This window comes from Gobio gobio, assembly GCF_949357685.1.
Source record: "Gobio gobio genome assembly, chromosome: 1".
Classification (NCBI taxonomy): domain Eukaryota; kingdom Metazoa; phylum Chordata; class Actinopteri; order Cypriniformes; family Gobionidae; genus Gobio; species Gobio gobio.
The window spans coordinates 55,754,507-55,778,258 of record NC_137097.1 but is presented as its reverse complement, the minus strand read 5'-3'; the positions used below and the strand labels follow the sequence as shown (position 1 = coordinate 55,778,258).

Genomic DNA, 23,752 nt, shown 5'->3' with positions numbered 1-23,752 from the left:
TTGCACTTTTCCTCTCTGTGTACTACGTTCGTCTGCTCACAGTGAGAGAGAAGCCCTCCCCTTTCCACGCCATGTCTGTGACTGTACACAAGCCGTGTGGAAGATCCCTGGAGCCCCTGTAATAACTCTCTCGGCTTCATTAGCTCCATGCGAGCCCGCATGCTTGTTTTCATTAAAACAGGAGATTGCTTTTTAAATTGTTTTACCTCTATAAGACAGGACAGCCGGACCACTTATCACAATTAAAGAAAAAGAAAGAAAAAAAACCGCATGAGGCTCCCTCTCTCTCCACCTCTCTGTAAGCGAGTGCTACCAAATCCAATAAATCCTTCCGTCATGCATTTCTCCTAAACGTTTTCTAAGATACAATGAATGAAATAAATATCAGACGCTGGGCCTTTGTCTTTTTTCATCTTCTCTTCTTCAGAACGAGAGTGTTCTCTGTGGAGGAGAATATCTCTACGCTTTGGTGTTTGCCATGTGCGAGAGAGCAAATTGTTTTGCAGTTAATTAGGGATCTTCTTTAAAAGCGAGAACAAACAGCACAAGGAGAGAACACTAATTGAGGAAGAACAAAACGAATTCAAATCAATAGCGGCTTTTCTCAGTTTGTTTGCTCGCTGCATGGGGAGTTGCTAGTAGGATTGAGGGGCATTTAGGGGTGGGGGAAGTGGGAGGGAAGGGACCACTGGGATATAATGCACGCTAAAACACACACCATGCACCCAACACCGCTATAATTACATCCCATACAGAAAAGTGGGAGAAGGGGCGCGTCTGTTGGTCTGTAAATCTCGCTGCAGGGGCCTTCTAGGGTGTCATTAGAGGATGGATAAGGGGCCATTGAACAAGGCCCACACACCACGTGCTGTGACGCTGAAGAAACATTGCCTAGATAGTCTACTGGTTGTGCGACTACATTATGTACAACAAAGAGGCTGAGCTGAGGAAGTAATTGCATTAGCAACAGCAGTGGACATGGCGAACCTGGTGTGGATATATTAGGACGCTGATAGATTTGATGTGCGTTTAAGTTGGAAAGATCATATTTACAAGTTGAATGCACACGAACACCAGCACAAAGTCAATTACAAGTGGGAACTTTTTTCTTTAAACCCAGGCCTTTCTTAAAGTGTTGGGGGCATGTCAGTGAGAAAATATGAAGGACGCAATAGAGGCAGAATCTGTATTGATGGAAAATCAACAAAACGCCACCTTGGGAATCTGCATTCTGAGCAGTTTTGAGGAATATATATATAACGATTAAATGAACAGCACCTTAATAAATTGAATAAAAACAAAAATCAAAAACACACCTGATGTGCATTCATTCTTTTTTCATCATTTTGTAGAAGTAGGGTATCTTTCTGAATTATTTGCCAGAAAAGGTAAATCGCCATCTTGAAAGTGACGAAAGTGACTTATGCTGCCTCCACTTGCTAGTGGACTTATTGTAAAAACGACTTTTCTAGTTAAAAATTGGACATGAATGCCTTCTAAATTCCTATTTATTATCACTGGGATGCTCGGGATAATTTTGAGTTGGGCATGCCATAAACTTTAAACAGGGTGGAGGGGAGATAAATGATTGCTTCTGTGACCTAGTCTTTATTAGTTTTTTTTCAGCTACATTGCCTTGTCGTTCAAGTAGTGCATATTTACATATGAATAATCATTTGAAGTGTATTTTATGTTATATACACAGCGAGAATAGCTTGTATTTGACCAAAATTCCAGAATTATCTAGATAACACAGTGAATGTTTATACCAGGGATGCCAATCCTGTTCCCGTATAAACTTCCTGCAAAGTTCAGCTCCAACCCTGATCCAATACACTTGAAGCAGCTAATTAAGATCTTCAGGAGCACTTGATAATTACAGACAGTTGGATCAGGGCTAGAATCCGAAATCGCCCTCTAAACCGTCAATCACCATTCCCTATGTAGTCCACTAATACAGTTCACTTGAAGGAGTGAATGAAACTGAGTGAGTGAATTCGGACAGCTGTTGAGTGTACATCGGCTGTACACTCATTATTGCGGTGCAATGTGCGATAGAATGAGTGCACTCGATAATGTCCATTATGGTTTCAGACACCACTATAAATGGCTGTCCCCTCATATAATGTCCTATTTGAGGGTATAGGGGGTGATTTCGGATTCAGCCCTGAACTCCGCAGGTATGAACTCCAGGAACAGGATTGGACACCCCTGGTTATATGGTTGTTTAATAAGATTTTCACAATAAATAGGCAAGAATAAACCTGGTGTCCTCCGTGATTCCTGTTCTTTCTGACAACAAAAAATTTGAATGCAAAGAGCTCGTAATCACAACTTCAGAAGTGGAAAGTAGGAAATGTCCGCTAGCATTAAATGCACCTGCCATCGTAATTACGACTTCCCAAATTGTAAATATGAACTTCCCAGGAGGACTTGAACGCATCACTAGTCTTTTTCGATTGTACCGAGATGATTATACAAGTAGGGAGGATGTATATAAATCTCTCTCAAATTGTATGCTGATAAATGACTTGTGGGATGTAGTCATTATGAATCGTATTATTCTATAGCAAGCTTTACTTGTTTACTTGCTGTCTTGTCTCCGTCCATGTGTTCTCTTTTTTTAAAGCTACCTTTGGTCTTTCCGATGGCAGATTCTTTTGTCATGGGGGATGATTTTAATTGGATTTATATATATAATAAAAAAAAAACTCCAAAGGGGCTGCAGAAAAAAAGAGAGGAAGAGAATGAAAAAGATCAGAACACAGCAGTCCTAGACAATGCCTTTGAGGCATATAATGAGCTGTTGTCAAAGGCAAATAATTTCATTAGCTGTCACAATGAAAGCTACACCAAAAGTGCTCACTCAGCATCGAGCCTCAGAGAAAACACCAAGATGACATTTCGAGAATGAAACCTTCATATTCTTATGTGTACACATGGTGATTTTGACAGGAAGAGGAGGATTTTTAGGTAATTGTTCTCATTCTTGTTTCTACCATTTTGTTTTGTCCCAGGTCTGGAGTGCCGGACTCGGGCGAGGGAGATCTTCTTGAAGGATGAAATCATGTGGGAGTCAGCTCTGAGTGACGGCAGGGCAGGGGAATCATTTGCGTCCGCAGATTGCCCATGACTCCAGTCGCATCGTCTCATTTCCCAAACATGAATTTCTGCGGCTGATAAGATGGGACATTTCTTTGGCAGATAGCATCTTGTGCTTAGCAGAACACTCACAGGGGCTGCAGCGTCTCACATGCCTGCAAATACTGTATGTTTGTCTGAGTCACCCAAATATTAATACCTCAAATGTGGTAAACTCACACACTATGTGCTGTTTTAAATTTGCAGGGTCAGTTTAGATGTGACTCCACACTGAAGCCAACGTTAACAAGAGAATTGTGTATTTTATTAAATAAACTCGATGTGTGATTAGAAATGCTAAAGTTCAGCTAAAGTGCAAATTATTTATAATCTGTTATTTATGAATGGCCAAACTATTATATTCACCTTTTTAAGCTACAAGATAAAAAAAAAGAAAAAAAGTTAGACATATTGGTAACACTTTATAATAACTGCACGCTATGAAGCATTAGTAAATCGTTAATTCATCATTTATAAAGCATTAATAGACATTAATAAGCAGTTTTTAAATACAGCTGTACATGTTTTATTATTGATTCATAAGCATAATAATGTGGTTAATAATTGTATTTTCATACTTTATAAATGATAAATTTATAATTTTGAAATTAAGTATTACATTATTTACAAACCAGTTCATTAGAAGTTGTCAGTGGTTCATAAGATCATTTAGAAAGTGTAAATAAATCTAAATGTACATTTAAACATATTATTTGGACATATAGTAATAGTTACTCAGTGTGTTAATAAATGCTTTAGTAACATGTATTCCTACTGTAATTCATGATTCATTCAGGTCAGTTAACTATTTTTGTGAACTCATCTAAAGTGAGGACTTTTTCTGCCCCGTAAAGCTTTTCCAAAGGTGATTAAAAGGCTCAGTTATCAGGAAACAATTTATGTATATGTATATTATGTATAACAATTTATTTCAAGATGCAAAAAAATGAAACTGTACAATTGGTAAATTTATATAAAATGAAAAATAAACCTACTTAATGTCATAGAAAATCAAAATTCCTGTACACCTTTAGAAAACATAACTGCAAACTAAGCCAATCTGTTTAAAAAAAAAAAAATTCTGTAAAGTGTAAACATTGCTGAGTAAAAATGTACTAGTGCCAACACTGGATTACAGTAGCGCCAAAATACAGCAAATAAAATTGTTATTGCACAATAATACAATAAAATATTTCACAGTCAAAACTGCATCAGTACTAACTTTAAAACATTAGAGAACAGCAGTGCAGAAGATAACAGCTTTTATATTTCCTTTGTAAAAGCTTTACAAGGCAGAAATAGTCCTCACTTTAGATGAGCTCACACAAATAGTTAACTGACAACTACTAATGTTTTAGAACTACTTGAATTAATCATTAATTACATTAGGAATACATGTTAATAAAGCATTTATTAACACACTGAGTAACTATATGTCTAAATAATAGATGTATACATTTAAATAGTTTAATAATCATTACACTTACACTTTCTAAGTGATCTTATGAACCACTTTCAACTCCTAAATAACTGGTTTGTAAATAATGTAAAACATAATTTAGAAATGATAAATTTATCGCTAATAAAGTATGAAAATACAATTATAAAACATTATAGATATGCTTATAAATCAAGAATAAAGCATTTATAGCTGAACACCTGACACGAGATCAGAGACCATTCCTCCAGACAGAATCTCTCCAGATCCCTCAGATTCCCAGATCTATGTTGGTGCTTCTCCTTTTCTGTTAAGGCCCTCATTTTCTATGGGGTTTAAGTCAGGGGACAGGGATGGTCATGGCAGAAACTTCATTTTGTGCTCAGTGACCCATTATTGTGTTGATTTTGGTGTTTGTTTTGAATCAATGTCCTGATGGAAGATCCAACCATGGCCCATTATAAGATTTCTTGCAGAAGCGGTCAGTATTTGACTTTTTATCTGTTGGTATTTTCTAGAATCCATGATACCATGTATCTGAACGAGATGTCCAGGACTTCCAGCAAAAAATAGGCCCACAACATTAAATATCCAGCGGTATATTTAACCATGGACACGGGGTCCTTTTTTTCTGGTGGGCTTTTTTGATTTCATCTGACCATATAATCCGGTCCCTTTTGAAGTTCCAGTCATGTCTAACGACTGAAAATGCTGGAGTTTGTTTTTGAATGAGCGAGGAGGATTTTTTTAAACCCTCCCAAACAACATGTGGTGATGTTGGTGCTGTTTGATAAATTTTTCTTAGGCTTTCTGACCCCAGCTGTGATCCTTGGAGAGCCTTTGGCCACTCACACTCTCCTCCTCACCGTGCATTATAGACGCAAGTCCTCTTCCAGGCAGATTTGAACTTCTTAAATACCTTCTTAATTATTGCCCTGATGGTGGAAATGGGAATTTTCAATGCTTTAGCTATTTTCTTACAGCCATGATGATGATTAAGGGAATTTGGCCGTTGTGTTTCCTCATTATACTCCTGTGGAACAGGAGTCTATGTACAGTCTATGTACATTGCTGCATTCATCTTTCTCTCGATCCTGACTAGTCTCCCAGTTCCTGCTGCTGAAAATCATCCCCACAGCATGATGCTGCCACCACCATGCTTCACTGTAGGGATGGTATTGGTCAGGTGATGAGAGGTGCCTGGTTTCCTCCAGACATGACGCTTGCCATTCAGGGCAAAGAGTTCAATCTTTGTTTCATCAGACCAGGGAATCCTTTCAAGAGAGTCCTTCAGGCGGCCTTTTACTGAGGAGTGGCTTCCGTCTGGTCACTCTGCAGAACTCCACCAATCAGGCCTGTATGGTAGAGATATTTGTTCTTCTGTTCACCTCTCCTGATCGCTCAGTTTGGCCGGGCAGCCAGCTGAGTCCTGGTGGTTCCAAACCACTTACATTTACGGATGATGGAGGCCACTGTGCTCATTGGGACCTTCAATGCTGCAGAATTTTTTCTGTACCCTTCCCCAGATATGTGCCTCGATACAATCCTGTCTCGGAGGTCTACAGACAATTCCTGAGCTCAATTTTGAGTGTCATGGCAAAGGTGGTGAATACTTATATACATGTGATTTTTTCGTTTTTTAATTTTAATACATTTGCAAAGATTTCAAACAAACTTCTTTCACATGGTCATTATGGGGCATTGTTTGTAGAATTGATCCATTTTGGGATATAAGGCTGTAACATAAAATGTGGAAATGTGAATACTTTCCGGCTGCACTGTATATACTGTACACACGCAGAACCGCACGCACACACACACACACACGTTTTATAAAAGATCTCTGGCCTGGTGTTCAGAAACTTCATGATTATAAATATGAAGGAATACATACAAAAACTATATAAATGACCACCAGAAGGAGCAACTTGATATACAATATTCAATATTAATTGTGCAATATTATAATATTCAGTATTAAATTAGACATGTTTTGAGGCCAAGGACCCCCAAATATGAGAGGGGCCCACTTATAATCTAATCTAATCTAATATATAATATAATATAAGAGAAAAACAATGAATATTATATATCATTAACTATATTATGAATATTAAATGTTATTTAGATTATATAGTATTTCATAATATAATATGAGGAAAAAAACATTGAATAGTATAAAACATGTATTACTAAATATAAGGAAATACTATAAATATTGGGAAATTAATACATAATTTTCAAATCCTTGCAGCCCACGGGGATCCTCAGACCACAATTTGAAAGACTATAGTCAACACACATATCATCCACACAGAAACCAGACAAAAACAGGTTTACACTGAATATCTGTATTATAAATAGAACATATTACATATTCTCTCATAAGTACATCAATAAGTTATAACTTTAATGGTTTACCTTTACCATCTCATCCAGTATCTATGTGTTTGTGGCTTCCGAGACATTGCATCCTTTATCCTTTATCCCTGGAGCTGACCTCAGAGTCATAAACTGTTCGGCTGGCAATTAAGCAGACACTCTGTGCCTTTAAGCCTGCGAAATTTTCCCTCTAAATCACCGCGTGTTCACTCCACGGTGTCAACTGATATATGCTTTTTATTTCTCTTTTTGATAATTGTCCGATCGATACGCGGCGGTTTAACTTTCTACGGAGCAAACAGGTCTCAGACAGCATTATGGGATAGCGCTGCCGGGCTGCCACACGGTGAGTATGAAGGCTAGTGACACTTAGCCCAATCAAAACACTGCAACTATTCACCTCACAGAGACAGCACCACTACACACACAGCACTAGAGAGGTTAGGATCTGTACAAGAGCAGGCAGAACAGATCAATCCAGCTCCGCTTAATCAGGAGTGAGAAGGCTATCGATTTATGTGTATCTAATCTCAAAGTCATTTTCATTAGAGTTTTCATCAGGTACCTTTGAGACAAATGAATATGTTTACATATTAAAAAAAAACCCTAAAAAAAACCTGAAGATGATGCAAGGGACAGATTACAAGCCATTTATGTGTAGTGATAATAAATCCAAACATGCAAAACCTTATCAACAGAATGCTCTCATCTTTTAAATGAATGAGAAGGTAGCTAAGAAAAAGGCCTAAATGTTGTTTCAGAAAGTGTTTAGTTACATTATATACACAAAGCCTATGAGTCATCAGTGCACATAGGTGGCGGACTCGAATCACATTGCTATATACGACTGATCTAGACCAAGTGTTCGGAAATGCAAGTATGATTTTTCTGTGATTGAAAACCAGAGACTTTTCGCCTGAATGATAGATATATCCAAAAGTATTATGCCTAGAGGATAAACAAACTATTGCAATCATGCAAATTAAGCATTTGAAATCACAGGGATGCTGAAGTCCCTTGGAAAATGGCACATTGTGTTTCCTACAAGGTGCATAGATACACAGTTATGTACTATTTGAATTCTGTATTGCAAGACGGCGTCGACTGCGTTTGATCTATCCGGCTGTTTCTAATCCTTGTCCTCAAGGATGCTGAAATATGAACTAGTAGCTTTACAAATCTTCACTCTCCACCCAAACCCAGCGATATGAATCCTTCCTGAAATAAAGTGTTATGAATGGTAATGACATTTTCACTTTGCAACCATCTTGACATTTTTGTCATTCTAGTTCCCTCTCCCTGAATGTCACAATAGTGAGGACACTCCTGCCAGGATACAGCACTTTGCAGAGGCTGCATGGGATCGCCGGCTCAAGTCATGTGTGGGAGGTAATAATATTTTGGTATAATGGGTTTAAACCAGTGAATTAAACATTAGCTCAGCTCAAATAGAGACCAAACAGGGGGGAAAATAATGAACCGCAAATAAATAATTGAAGGCGGCATTGTTGTTTTTCAAATTGCTCACTCGGGGTTAGCCGTGTTTGTTCCTCGTTTGTTGCATAGGCCGCGTTTACCACTGTATAAACACCAACACAGAATGCAATCTCACAAAGCTGCGGGGCTACCGGCTCCCCTGAAAGTGTGAAAGGAAGAGGGAAACGTTTGACTTATAGTGAGACAGATTAGTTGAATTCTGGCTTCTTGGGAACGTGCCTGAATACCGCACAGCTATATACTGAGGTGGTCCACCTGAGCCCTTTGGTAAAATCCTGTTACAGTAATATGAGTGAGCTTTCACGACCCTGAGCATACATGTCACACACATACAGGCAGACAGAGAGATACATGGCCAGCAGTCTCCGGTGCGTTTGCTCGATTAACCCTGAGTGGGAATGACATACTCCGGGTTGGTGAAGGAGAACCCCAGGAACTCGTCCTGGTCCAGATTCATGATAAACAGCTTGTCGGTGGGCGTGAGCTCCACAGCCATTTTAGTGAACTCCCGGTCAAAGTTGCAGGTATCTCGACTATTTCGCTAGAAAAAAAGAGAAAGGAAAGGGGTGTTAGCTGCATTTCGAAAATAATATATACCTTCAAAATCCTCAGATCATAAAAGGACAGTTCACCCCAAGATGTCAGTTTTTATTCTCTGAAAATCTTCACCATGTATTTTACACCGTCATTGTTATTGTGCGACTTCAGAATACTTGGAATATAAAGCATTTTTAAGCTTGGTCACTATACGAAATCTATTCAAAAGTTTAGCGTCTGTAAGATTTTTTTAATGCTCAAGGTTGCATTTATTTGATTAAAACTACAGTAAAATAGTAATATTGTGAAACAAAATGTTCGGTAACACTTTAGTATGGGGAACACATATTCACTATTAACCACGACATTTGCCTCAATAAACGCCTAATTACTGCTTATTACTAGATAGTGAGGTAGTTTTGTAGCGTTTAAGTTTAGGTATTGAGTTAACGGACATGGAATAAGGTCATGCAGAATAAGGTATTAATATGTGCTTTATAAGAACTAATAAACAGCTAATATTCTAGTAATATGCATGCTAATAAGCAACTAGTTAATAACGAGAATTGAACCCTAAAATAGTGTTACGAAATGTTTTCTATTTTTGAACATTTTAAATGTAATATATTCCTATGATGTAAAAGTTGAATTTTCAGCATCAGTTTTCAGAGTCACATGATCCTTTAGAAATCAGTCTAATATTAATGTCAATGTTGAAAACAGTTGTACAGCGTAATATTTTCGTCGAAACTGTGATTCTTTAATGAATAAAGTTCAAAGGAACAGCATATTTGAAATAGGAATCAGTTTAATGTGCCCTTGCTGAATAAAAGTATTGATTTCTTTTCTTTTTTTAATTGAACAGTAGTGGGCAGAATGCTCATTTTTGTGGTGAACTGTCCCTTAAAAATCCACAATTATCCACATTAAATTAGAAGCTGATGGAAAACACTCTAGGCAGAAGCCCAGCTGTGTTAAAAGCTGAAGAGGAATTGTGTGCCGAAAAAGAAGGGATTCCACTTCAGGAGAAGACAGTATAACACACAAGCACTTAAAAAGAGGCCCAGGCCACTGATGAGACTCATATCTCACTGACAGTCCCCATCCAGATCTGCTGTGGCAGACGCTCGCTGCTTTGACACACTGTGCGGTACTGTTTCTTTTATGAGATGCTAAAGCATAGGCACGGCTGGCCTTTCTCTTTTACTCTATATCCCTCTGTCTCTGTCTCTCTCTGCGAGAGGAGTCTAAATGAAAGGGGCAGACGGTTTGTTAGGCCCACAGGCCTGTTCTTACTGGGAGAATTCCTCTCTGCTGCGCTACTGCTGCTGTGGCCTTGTGTGCCAGCGTGCCCGAGGGAAGAGCCAGCCTGGCTCAGAGGACACACATTCAAAAACACTGAGTGGGAGGACGGAGAGGGAAAGAAGACAGAGTAAACGAAAGAAAGAAAGGGGAGGGGGGCAAGGTGGGTCAGAGTAAGCTAGGAAGGGGTAGAGGGAATGTGACAGAAGGTGTGAGAGAGTGGAAAAGATGGAGAGGAAAAACAGAGGGAAGGAGAGAGGACTGGGCCTTCTCTGGGGCTAGACATTGTTAATGCACTGCTTGGTAATGTAAATCCATGAAGGCAAAGGAAACGCTGTTGTGGGGGGAGGGGCAGCGCTCAATATGCTGAGCATCAGTGGAGCAAGAAGCTTCAGCAACGCAAATACTGCAAACCGTTCCAATGCACAAATGTATACAAAGTGCCAAGCTATGTTGTCTTGTAGAAATGCGTTTGATAGAGGGTAGTGAGGCTTTCATCTCAAATTATAGGGGAGAAGAAAAAAAAAGCATATTCCTGAATGAATGCCATTACATTGCTGTGTTCAATAAGTCAATATGCAAGCTGGTTTCTGCCTCAGAGTAAAATAAATAAATAAAAATATGAATAAATAAATAAATAATAGTACATGTGACTATCTAATACTTGCAACTTTTTATCTCACAATTGGGATTTTTGTTCTCATAATTGCATTTTAAATCTGACTATTGTGACTGACTGTTTCTCATAATTGTGACTATTAATTTTGACTTCATATCTCACAGATGTGACTCTCTCATAATTGTGCCTTCATATCCCACAACTTAATGAATTCAAAATGATAAAAGTTATTCTTTTCTCCCACTATTTATCCATCCATGGCACTTAACAAAAAATATTTAGTCTTCACAAAGCAAACCCTGAAATTTAAGTAATTAACATCGTTGTTTATCAGGTGATCTGTACATCACAGATGATCAAAAATGATTGAAATACCCCATGTAAAATTAGAATAATTGGCAAAATCATTTATTATTTTCATTATCATTAATTTACTACAGACTTGATTTCTGTTATCTGAATCTCTATAGATATTTCAATCATGACCATTCTCAGAATACTTTTAGCATGTTCTTAAATATGGCAATGTTAACAGAATATTGTTTTTTTTTTTTTTGCCAGACTAGAGCTGTTTATTATTGCTGCTGGACTTGCTACTGCTAATATATACACAGACACACTGCTGTGAGCATGCTAGATATGCTGTTTCTGCATGAATAGACATACATAAATCCCCTAGCAGATCTAGGCAGGTGGAGCTGGGGGAGGTGGAGGATTTCAGAGGAACTCTCAGGAATACTCTATACAGCAAACAATAAACCAGACCATTTAAATGGTGAGCAAGCAATCTCATTGGCTGCTGGATTAGCAGAGGCCAATCAACTTGTGCCATGCATTAATGATGTGCTTGCTTGCAGGCTGCATGTAAAGGACTAGCCTGTGTCCTCTAGAGTTTCATGAGTAAACTAGATTTATTGGGCCCTATCATACACCCGGCGCAATTTTTTGCTAGTTTCAGCCCGATGCAGTTATCATTTTCATGCCCAGCGCCACATTGTTTAAACAGAAAATGCAAAAATGCCCATGGGCGTGCTGGTCTGAAACGAGGTGTGTTCAAGCGCATTGTTGGAGCGTTGCAATTTTGATGCAACTAAAAAAGACCATTGACCAACAAAAACCTGGTCTAAAGTCAATAGTGCAGAATCTTTTTTGTGTTATATAAAAGGTGTGTTAGTAATATGCGCCTATAGGTGAGCACACAACCTGTGTACACTCTTGTTACACACACAGGGATGCGCAGCAGCACACAAATATTCTAAATTATTAAATATAAAAGGATTCCTCTCTGGAGAATCGTTCAGTCCTCCGCCATGGTGCAAGTGGAAACTGGCTTTTAAAGGGAATGGGAGATGAGGCTCTGATTGGTTTATTGCATGTTACGCCCAAAACAGACCCATGACTCATTAAGAGACTAGGTACAACCCTTCTGGATCATGCATCTGGTGCGCAGACCGTTTTTCTACTGTTAAACTATAGCAAAAGTGGATTCGGACACTCTCTAAGTGCACCTGCACCATGCGCTCGGATCATTCAAATAGGGCCCATTATCTCTATAGACAGATTATATATGAATGATCTATATTATAGATCAGTGTTTCCCCCATGTTTCACTTTGACACACCCCTTACAACTCTGCAACTTGAGTATCATCTACAATTTTGCTCTGTCATTCTGTTTTTTCCTTGGAATTATGTCTATTTTAATTACTCTGAGGCAGAAATGTGGCTTTCTTAAGTCAACATGACCCTTAGTGTATCATGGTTGTATTGTGAATGATGCATCAGTACATGTTACTCTGAATACTCTTTTTTTGTCTTTATAATGAGGATTTACTAAAGCTCCTATTCTGAAATGGCACTCCTTTTTGTCGATGCTGCTATTCCATCATTTTTTTTCCTGTTGAATATCCTTTTATACTTCAAAAATAATGCCTTCTACTCTGAAAGTAACATTTCTTGCAAATGGCAGTTCACACTGACTTTTAGAAATCAGCACCGAAAATGATCATAGCTGCCAATGAGTGCTAACCTTTCTCACAAATTCATTACAGTCTGTTGGATGTCTGCTTAGACAATAAGGCCAAAAAAAAGAAGCCTGTCTTGGAAAAACAATGCACTGCAATTCAGTTAAGTTATTATTTCCACCTAAATAATTCAGCTTTCTGGTCAATGGTGGGCCTGAGGGAATTGTGGGAAGTGCAAAATATTTTAAAGGCAGCACGGCGCGTATTAAAGCAAACATTCAGTACATTTGAAGATGATAAACCAACAGCGACAAAGTGTGATCTTCGATCAGTGTGATCTCTTTAAAGGAAATTAACATATGTAGCACTTTAAAATGACAAAGAACAGGGACAAGTCGCTTTCAGGTAAGGAAGACAGAGAGAAGGATGAGAGTGCCATCAAAGCACAGCGAAAAGGATTTACAAACAACCAGGATCACAGACGCAGAGAATACATATGACTTCATATATTGGTATGCAGATCACATCAAACAAGAAAACTGAGAGAGACAGTCCAGAAGAGCATTCGAGATCTCCTGGCACCTTACACAGAGATAAAAACAGCTCCAGACAGGAAGAATAGAGTGGACAGGAGGAAGATAGATAATACAACAACAGAAGCACATTTCCTACCTTATTTCCATTGTCTGGTTCAAGCACACCACACCACAGCGAAGCACACAAGCCACAACTCCAGAGTGATGGTCACTAGATTACCTGAGCTCTCAAAAGCCAAACAGTTCAAAGGAAAATGGCACTGGGCATTGGCATGGAAACCTGAGGACTGTGGGTCAATGCAGGCTTGATTCTGAAAGGCTGGTTTTATTTCAAGACCAACAAAAACCTTGACATTTAATAATTCGATAGATGATAAAAAAAAACATAACAGATAAACCAGAGTAGAATTAATTATCCTATAAATCTGTCTACTGTTGAAATGATCCATGTAAAAGTGTTTTATACAGATATACAGTGGGGCCCAAAGGTCTAGACCTCACAAGACTGGGATTCAAAATGTAATTTAAAACTGGCAATAAAAAGTTTCAAATTTGAAAACGTAATAATAAATAAATATAATTATTAATTATATAATAAAATATCAAATACACAAGTGTGTGTGAGTATACGTATATCCATCCCTCCATCTTTTCCCCTCTCTCACACCTTCTGTCACATTCCCTCTATCCCTATATATAACTGAAAAATAGTTTGCACTATTCCTAGGTCACTAATAAAAGAAGCAAACTTTTATGCTGATAATATCATTTGTATTTAAACGTTTTCACTTTCACTTATATAATAATCAACCATAATCTTAAAATGAAAAGATTACAATTAGTATAACTCGTGCATCCATATTTAGGCAATTGACCTTTGGAGTTATGTTAGCATGGGTGTAGCGCCGGGTACCAGAAACTGAAAAAATTGTGTAAATTGTTAACATCAGAATGGATATAACAAATCAAAGAGCATAAAAAAAAGTTAAAAAAAACATCCAACAAAATATTTGTCATCCTGAACCGTCACTAAATGATAAATGACACTAATTAGAGATGAATGATGGTCCAAAATGGTCTCAGTTGACAGGAATATCCATGCTAGCTTGCCATGCTGATGCAGGCCAGTGCCATTCTGTGTTGATTAGATACAGGTCTGTTTGACAAGATGAGATTAGCACGGGCACACTGAGCAGTTCAGTTCCCATAAACAGGCTATGATGCACATGGACATATAAGATAGTGGTGGATGACAGCAGAACAAGGGACGTCGGCACATTGAGAATACCAGTATGAGACGTTTGTACCTCAGCAGATCTGAATTTATCGCCCGTGGTTTCATACAGATATATAGCAAAGATAGGGTTCAAGATGCACGCTGTACCAAAAGCCCTGGAGGAAAAGATAATTAAAAAAAAGCTCTCGGGAAGGAGCGAAAAGACGAGAGACACCCCCCCCCCCTCCCCTTTAAATCCAAGGTGCTCATTTTGCCAGGCTTTAATTCCAATCGTGATTCTGTAATTTCGTGCGATACTAAGGCACAGAGCTTTCTATAAAGGCGCGGATTAGCGGCGAGCTGATGTCAGCGCAAGAAGAGAACAGCAGTATCAAACGCTGACCTGTTTTCAGCTGATAAGCCGCACACACTTCGTGCTAACCGACTCATTTAATTTGAGGCTGCGACATTCAGAATTAATTAACACTCTTGTGTGGAGCGCCAGACTCAACTGTGTACCGCATATATGTATAAACATCAAGTTTGAAAGATCTTTTGGACCCCCATGCTGGTACTTGCATAAGCAGGCCACATTATACTGTATGTTGTTGGCAGCACCAACAACAGCACCAATATTCACAATAAACATTCGCAGCATGTTTAATGCGCCATTTAAAGCATCTCCCCAGTTTTCACCCACCCCTATATGTATGTTCTTCCCATATGTCATTGGCTGAATGGTGGTGGAACAGGATGAAATGTTCTCATGTTAAGTGGCAGGCATGAAATATGCAGAGCTTAGCGTGGGCACGTGCTGCACACCATCCAAGTTGGTAGTCGATGCTCCGAGCAAATTGACAAGACTTTCTCTGCCAAGCAGTTCAGAAACACATACAAATAATGCTTTATGTGATCAAATAAAATGTCACATCGGGGTCTTACAATGGAAAACAATCTTATATTACAGGCACACCGTCATTTCAAGGTTGTAGGCTATACACTCAAAATTGCAATGAGGAAAACAACGCAAAACCAAACAATGGCTATTGAGGTTTCAGTTTTATTTTAATGTATACTTGTGTTTTGGTTGTGGAAAATACTTTGGCACAAGAAAAGCATTGAGGATGTATGGAGCAAAGCACACAGAAAGGTCAAGAGCACTCGCTAAAACACTCGTCTAATATTACGCTGAATCAAATCTCAGTAATTCATGCACAAAGCTTCTTTAGTCTATGCATATTTTATGGTATAGAAAACACAAAATAAATCCCCCCGTTTTATTTTATTTTTATCTACAATACTGACCACATAAAATTCATAACATTCGATAACATTTGACACATTTTATTTGCTTATTTTAAGACACTTAAAAAAAATATCAAAGCCCTACGCTGCACTGCTTTCTGTTTTTTTTTTTTTTTTGGCAATAATGACAAATGCACATTTTTTTGTCTTTTGTCTTAACCCACAAAAGACCATTTTCTCCAACATATCTGGAAACCTTCTCATGTGAGAAACCATTTTAGAGAGATTATCCCTTCCCTGAAATCCTATGATGAAGATATGATATGAAGCCCCAGTGGTTTCCAATAAAAGCCACTGGCCGCTAGTCAGCATGGATAACCGCTCAGGGAACTCTGATGTCTGAGAGGATCTGACCCATTTCTGTGGATGTGTGGCTCTTGTGGCCTTTCCAGTTCCATTTAGTGATACGGAATCTGTTCCACACAGGGATTTCGCTGCTGTTACCGCTGACATGGACAGTGCTTGCGTTTCTAAACCAACTGTCATATCTAAGCAGTCTGCATGCTAAATTAGGGCACCGTATTAAAACACTGACCAGCCCCTGTTGGACCCGTTAACACGATGTCAGATAGCTTCATCGGACCCCTATTGTTGGTGCTTATGAGCAATGTTTACACGCTCAAAATGTTTTATTTCCAAAGCTACTCTGTTTAATGGTGCTGCAAATTATTCTGCGTCTTTATATCCTGTTCTTCTCAACTTTGTCGTTGATGCTCAATATTATGTTCCACACAAATATTGTGGTATTCCTTCAGCGTTTTCACGTACCAAGAATCAGCATATTATCACGTGGCGGGTCTCTATTGACAAGCTTCAAGATGGAGTCATTCAAGCGAAGTGAAGCTATATCAATGCGTCCCAACTAGACTAATTTGCTCATACACAAGCTCTTCAATGAAATCCAGGGTATCATTTTAACATATCACCCATGGCTGACTACTCATCCTTTTTTCATTGTAAACCCCAATGGAAATTCCAGATCGTACCCATTAAAAACATTCGCATCTAACATAGGGGTCAGTGATATACGGCCGATGGGTCTTTTAAAGGTTATTGGCTACAGCACTAGTTCTTTTCTGATATTAGCACTTGTTCTCTCATCCTACCTCAATCTGTAATTGTCCCTAGCAGGAGGTAGTTGATATTTAATATGCCTGTCAAATACCTCTCGATTAATCCCGGCTGACCTTTAAGCATAAGTCAAGTGTTAAACAAGGAAGAGCCAACGGGAACCATCACAGGAGTCATGCTTCTTGTACAAGTGTGAGTGTTTGCTGATGGTGTGAGATGATCAGGCAAAAAAGCAGATCACTACCACAATCAGGCACATCCATCAAGCTCTATTGGCCCGTACACACACGCAAACAGGATACAGGCATCCTAAAAAAAGTCAAATTTACTCATGCTTCAAAAAAAAAAATTTTTGGTAAATGTGTTATCTACTAGTCTGTACAATGCAAGTCAGAGATTGTAACCAGACTTGGGTGCACTATAGAGGAAAACTAACGTCATATGTATCATAAAAGTTCAGGCAAAACTAAATCATCATGCAAAAACCTTTTGAGTTTGCATTCTTTTTGAAACAAGCAAAGTATCACTGTCACAGGCTGGATAAGGAGAGCGAGGCTAGCCATTATGCATCTCGTATGCGATTCATGCACCTTCAGTGCAAATGGCTGAATCTGAACACCTACGGTGCTGCAACAGACACATCTGTAGTTTAGAAGAGAGCTATGCAATACACGCCACATTCAGGAAAGCTGTAGAGTACAAATAGAATAAAGACAAAGGCCTTTAGATTCAAACGTTCCTCCAGCATGGATACATTCAATGGGATGTTGTGAAAGCCGCAGCGACCTCGAGGCTAATCTACGAATATTGAAATTTCGCATGCATATGTATATGGATGGTTTAGTTTCGGTATATGGCTGTTTATGTACATACACGTGGCCGTTTTACGGACTGTATGGTACATAAACATAAGGAGGTTTGATGAAGAGGGGCTTTGATGGAGGGTTGGGTTAGTTTTAGGGGGTCGCCCTTAACTCTGGGCTTCCATGGCAAGGTATTCTGGGTTTATGAAGGAAAAGCCCTCAAACTCGTCTTGGTCGAGGTTCATGATGACCTCCTGGTCTGGAGGGGTGAGAACCGGTGGATGGCGGGTGAAAAAGCGGTCAAAGTTCTCTGCATCCCGGCCACACTGCAGGAGGGAGAGAAGAACAAGAGAGGCATGTAATGGATGGGGGATGATGAACATGGTCATAAAGACAGAAGCAGAAAGTAAAAGAGAGAACAAATAAAAGTATGGGAATGGATGTGAATGTGAGGGCTGTGACAGGCACTGCAGGTTACGGAATAGCAATTCTGGATACATATCCTGTTAAACAGACCAGCATAATGTATGTGATTGTTCACCCCCCAAAAATGAAGTCTGTCATGATTTACCATTCATGTCATTCCAAAACTGTATTTTTAAAGAATATCTTGCTTTAAAATGACAAAAATGATGGTCCATACTCTATATTCCAAGCATTTGAAGCCATACGATAATATGACAGCTAGAGAAACACCAACATTTTACATGAAAATTTGATTCACACATAATTATAATTTAGATCTTGTACTTCTTTTTTATTTTAAGGGCACTGGAGAATTGACAGGCTTTCAAGATCACCTCAATTATATTTGCAGTGGTTAACAGCTCAATGGAAGAGAAGATTATCAGTGAATAACGACTTCAATCTGTTCATCAAGCCATCATAAGGCATCAGAAGCCGAATGAAATATAGTGCATTAGTCATATTAATTATTTTTATGGCACTTTCTAATTTCAATTTTTTTTTCAAAGCTTCAAGCTTCAGTGCCCAAACTGCAATGGAAAAGTGTGGCCAGGACATTATTCAAAATATCTTAATTTAGGTCCCACAGAAGAAGGTCAAAATTTAGAACATGATGGTGAATAAATGATGACAGAGCTGCAATTTTTAGGCAAGTTGATCTGTTGTATCTGATGAAGCTATTGATCAGCATTGGAATTCATATAAGTCGTATTTGGGAAGCCTGAAGCTGGTATTTCCACCAGGGTATTGGGTGTGACTTGGACGATATGAATGCATGGAAGTGTGTGTGAGACCTTTACACTCATACTGATACAGAAATATGTTCCAGATGTCAATGGCGTGTTAGGGTGTCATTCATGATGCTTTTGAAAACAACAACAACAGTGAAAACAATAGCAACAGTATTAATGCCACCGCAAAAACACATACGCTTCAGTTCAAATGTCAGCTTTTGAAATTCCAATGTTCTATTGCACTCCCAGTGACATTTAAATAGCTCGCTTATCATAAGGGTAAGAAACAGGTGAGTCCACACAAGCAAATCTGTAAATGAGAATGAAATTCCTCGCACACATGTTGACCTCTTTTAGTGGAGAGCATCGATCAGTGGCAGTCCGGTACAATATCAAAACTCACCTTTTAAAGCCCAGTCATGTAATATTCATGAACAGCAAGCAAAGTCAAACCATCAGAACCTTCCAAACCTGGCCAGTTCTCTACCTCTGGCCCATGACGATGGCCCACTATCTCTGCATCCTCTCATTTGGCAAACAATACTGTAGGAGCAGCCACATTGAAAGGGAGGGAAAATCTGGCAAATCGTGAAAATTATGGCTGTGGAGCTGAGACAGCTCACAGTGTGATGCATATCACAATCCATGTGTTACTGTTCTACACATGCATTATTTATAAAAACATATTGTGACATACTGTAATACTACACAGTCATTAGTGGAGAACCAACACTAACATTGTAGATATGATGCATATGGGTCAAATATACACAGTGGTGGCCAAAATGATTTGAACACTTGGCGTCTGGGAGTTGTCTTATTGGCCCTGGATTTATTTTCCAAAAGGACAACAATTCTAACAATTGCTGGAACTACCTGTGACAGAAGGAATCTGCTGGAACATTGAAAATTATGGACTGGCCCCCTCAAAGTCCGGACCTCAACCCAATCGAGCACATTTGGGGTGAGTTGGAAAATAAACTGGACAGATCTATTGTACATTCAAAGGAAAGCCTTTGGCTTCATGGGCATGGGATAACATTAGTGTTGAAGTTCTCAGAGGAAATATATTGACACTATGCCAGAGAGCTGTGCTGTTGTAATTGCTGCAAAAGGTGGACATACCAAATATTAAAAGTGGATAAAAAACAGTTCCATTTAGAGAACTCAGACATTTTTACCAAGATTTGCATGAAAGTGGATGATGAAATCATGTGCTGGTATTCATTCAATAGAAGAGCATTTATTTGAAACATAAATATTTTGTAACATTACAAATGTCTTTACTGTCACTTTTGACTAATTTAATGGATCCTTGTATTCATTTCATGTAATTCATATTATAATAATGTTGCACAGAAAAGTTTATAGTCCATCACTGTATGATTACGGTTCTGAAAAAGCACTTTAAATGATAATTTATTACACCCTTAAATGCAGTATGCACCTGAATTCTAGGTAAACTGAAGCATTAGCCAGACCAAAATCCTTCAAATAAATACCCCCTTCGCCCATTGGGCAGCCCAACAAAAGCTTGAGCCTTTAAAAGCCCCATTTCATACAGCATGAAATGACCTAATTTTCTTGACTGTACCATTAGCCCAGGATCCTTAGCGTGGTCCCGGCAGCTAACACAATAGCTTTAGATGTGGCTCTGCATTTTCAGCAAGAGGCATCTGACCACCATGTGAATGATAGTACACACAGAGTGACAGACAGTGAGAGCACTGAGGCATAACATCTGTGCGAGGGAACCATTAAATCACCTCGCACAGCATCTGTGTACCTCTGCATTCAGAAGCCCCTCTAATTTAAACTCAATTAATGGTCCGGAGCAGCAGCCACCTGACCTCGGCCGCCCCGCTGCAGATGCATTAGTATTTCCGAACGCGATCACAGAAGGCTGCGTCTCATGGATCTGCCCATTCACCACCATACACGCTGTGCCACCTAGGCAAGTGAACCCACAGAGATTTGAACGACCTGCATCTCATCCAACCCTGAATATTGAGGCAAAAGCTTTTCAGTGTCCTCTTAAAACCACCTGTCTACAGTCATTAGCATCAGGGGGGTACATCCACTGTGAACTATTAAAAACACACGTGACAAGTGGCTTGTCTGAAGACCGTTGTGTTAAACACTGCCCATTTACAACTCTCTCTCTCTCTCTCTCACACACACACACACATCCATCTCTCTGGCAAGCACTCCACTTTTATTTGTGAGAAAAAGAGTTTTCACTGAGCTCGCTCATATCTCTGAATGACTGCTGCACATTATGAAGGGAAAGGGACTAATATTCTTTAAAGCAAAAGCTACAGAGCATCAAGCTCACACAGACCATAGTTGTCACTTCTGTCTACAACATGCTCTCCAACTTTCACTCTGGGCAAACCTTGTTCAAAAGACCATAGCAGGACCTCAGCATGAGATGATGGTGTCTCCACAGTGTCTTCTTAACTAGCTTAACCCCAAAGCAGCTTTCATCCAACGCTATTTACAGTACAAGTACGTTATGCACACACGCTATTGTATCTATATGGAGACATACAAAGTTTCAGTGAAAACAGTAATATTGTGAAATATTATTAACCAAAATATTAACTGTAAAAAGTTGTTTTCTATTTTAATATAGTTTAAAATGTAATTTATTCCTGGTATGTCCTGGTATGTGAATTTTCAGCATTTTGGCACATGATCCTTTAGAAATAATTCTAATATGATTTTCTGCTCAAGAAACATTTATTATTATAATTGTTGAAAACAGTTGTGCTTCTTAATATTTTTGTGGAAACCGTGATACATTTTTTCAGGATTCTTTAATGAATTGAAAGTTCTAAAGAGCAACATTTATTTGAATTAGAAATCTATAAAATTATAAATAATCTTCATTGTCACTTTTGATCAATTTAAAGTGTCTAATTAACCTTAAAAAAATCTTACTGACCCTAAACTTACATATTATAAACATTACTATATCTAAACAGTTACACACACAAAACAAAACTAAATATAAACTAAATCTAAATTATAATAGTTATAAACAGCATTATAATAATTTGTATAATCATATTTGAATTAGAAAAACAAGCGTTGTTTTATAAGGAAAATCCATCTAATTGAATCCAATTGAAAACAAATGTATTAGAATTAGAGGTGGAAAAGCTGGATGTGCAAATTGGATTAGGAATAGATACAATCATATTACCATTCAAGATTATAAATAATCACTGATGTCAAACCTTGCATCCCACCATAACTTGGTCCTTGTCATTTTTGGAGCTCAACTGCTTCTCATTCACTTTTACTGTATGGAAAGATACCCGGAACATTCTGTGAAATAGTTAGTTTAAATATCTTTTTTGTGTGAATTATCCCTTTAACCAGAAAGACTTCTTTGGTGAAACTGGCTTCCCCAAAAAGATCATGCTTTACCATTCAACCGGTGATCACCAAAACCAGCACCAGCATTAACTAGCATAAAAACCTGACGGTATCAGCTGGACGTTTCATAATGAATCTGTCACTCTCTTCACCTGGGTTTGATCCCTCTTCACCTCCACCCATCACCCAGCAAGAGCGGAGCATGACGGACAGTGTGTGTAAATGAAAGGGTGAGACTAAGGTGACCATGTCCAATCTGCACCGACATAGAGAAGGCGCCGAGTGACATACAGGAAGTGAGAGTGAGCAGCACTGGCAGCAAAGAGACTGTCAGCATTCAGAGAGCCGCCCTCCCGTGGCTGGCACACGCGGGCCATCACTGCCAGTCTTGTTCCGTGTAGGCAACAACAGTCCATCTGCTGCAGATACAGCCAGAGGCGTTCCACCTAGAGCTGGCTAGTATCCCAAACAACAAATCAAAAGTCACTTTTCACCTGCCACCAGATAATTCAGCAGCACCAGCAGAGAAACGAAAAGCTCCGTATGGCGGCCCACCCCCTCTTCTGCTCCAAACCTGAGCTGTAAAGTCACCCTGACTGTTTCGCATCACCTGGGTCCGATTCCCTAATCCACCTCAATGGCATAACTCCTTGCCAGACACTGCTGTCACGCTTAATTTCAGAGCCACAGGCTGTGATGTGTAGAGGGACACTCCAGCCAAAATCCTACGTCAGACTACCGTGTTTCCCAGCGGAGGAGGTGCTCATCAGGAACAGGGCAGATTCTAGGGAACTGTCCTCAATGACCAGCCTGCTTTCAGCTCTAGATCTTCAACTACAGGTTCTGGACTTTCAAATGCACATAATATGTAGCTGCCTCACTGCCTACATAGGCAGTTCTCTTTTAAGGTGGCATTATAAAAGTCAAAAGTTAGCGATTTTGAATGCTTTACACGTATAATCACACAGGAGACTCGAGTTGATCCAATAAATATTGAAGACATGATAAATATACATATAGCACATACATTTTTGTCATTTTCTATTGTCACCAATTTTTTATTTTATTTTGATGAACAATACATTGAGGCCAAATTTTATATTTGTTTATTTTCTGTATATTTATTTGTGACACTCATTTGAGTCTATTTTTAAATTAAGTTTGCCATCATCTACTTATTCAAAGGGATAGATAGTTTATGGCAAAGATTTATTTTCATTTTTTGATGAGTGACATCCCACCTCTATTGCATCTCAGCTTATCTCAAAATGAATAAGTATCTATATTTCTTACTGTATATTACTATGTTAAGATAGGGTGACCAAACGTCCTGTTTTCCCAGGACATGTCCTGTTTTCA

General features: G+C 38.8%; 1 protein-coding gene across 2 annotated transcripts in view; it reads right to left on the bottom strand.

The window, feature by feature from the left end:
- Positions 1 to 6,917: 6,917 nt before the first annotated feature.
- The window catches only part of prkcbb (protein kinase C, beta b), a 174,219-nt gene continuing 157,384 nt past the window's right edge, over positions 6,918 to 23,752 (bottom strand). Inside the window, exon 17 of one of the 2 annotated variants that reach the window (XM_079832717.1) lies at positions 6,918 to 8,999. In XM_079832717.1, the coding sequence (XP_079688843.1) occupies positions 8,841 to 8,999 (159 nt within the window). In that variant the 3' untranslated portion in view covers positions 6,918 to 8,840. Of the gene's footprint in view, positions 9,000 to 15,672; positions 18,137 to 23,752 lie in introns of those variants that run through there. The other variant, XM_079832716.1, reaches the window with a different exon arrangement.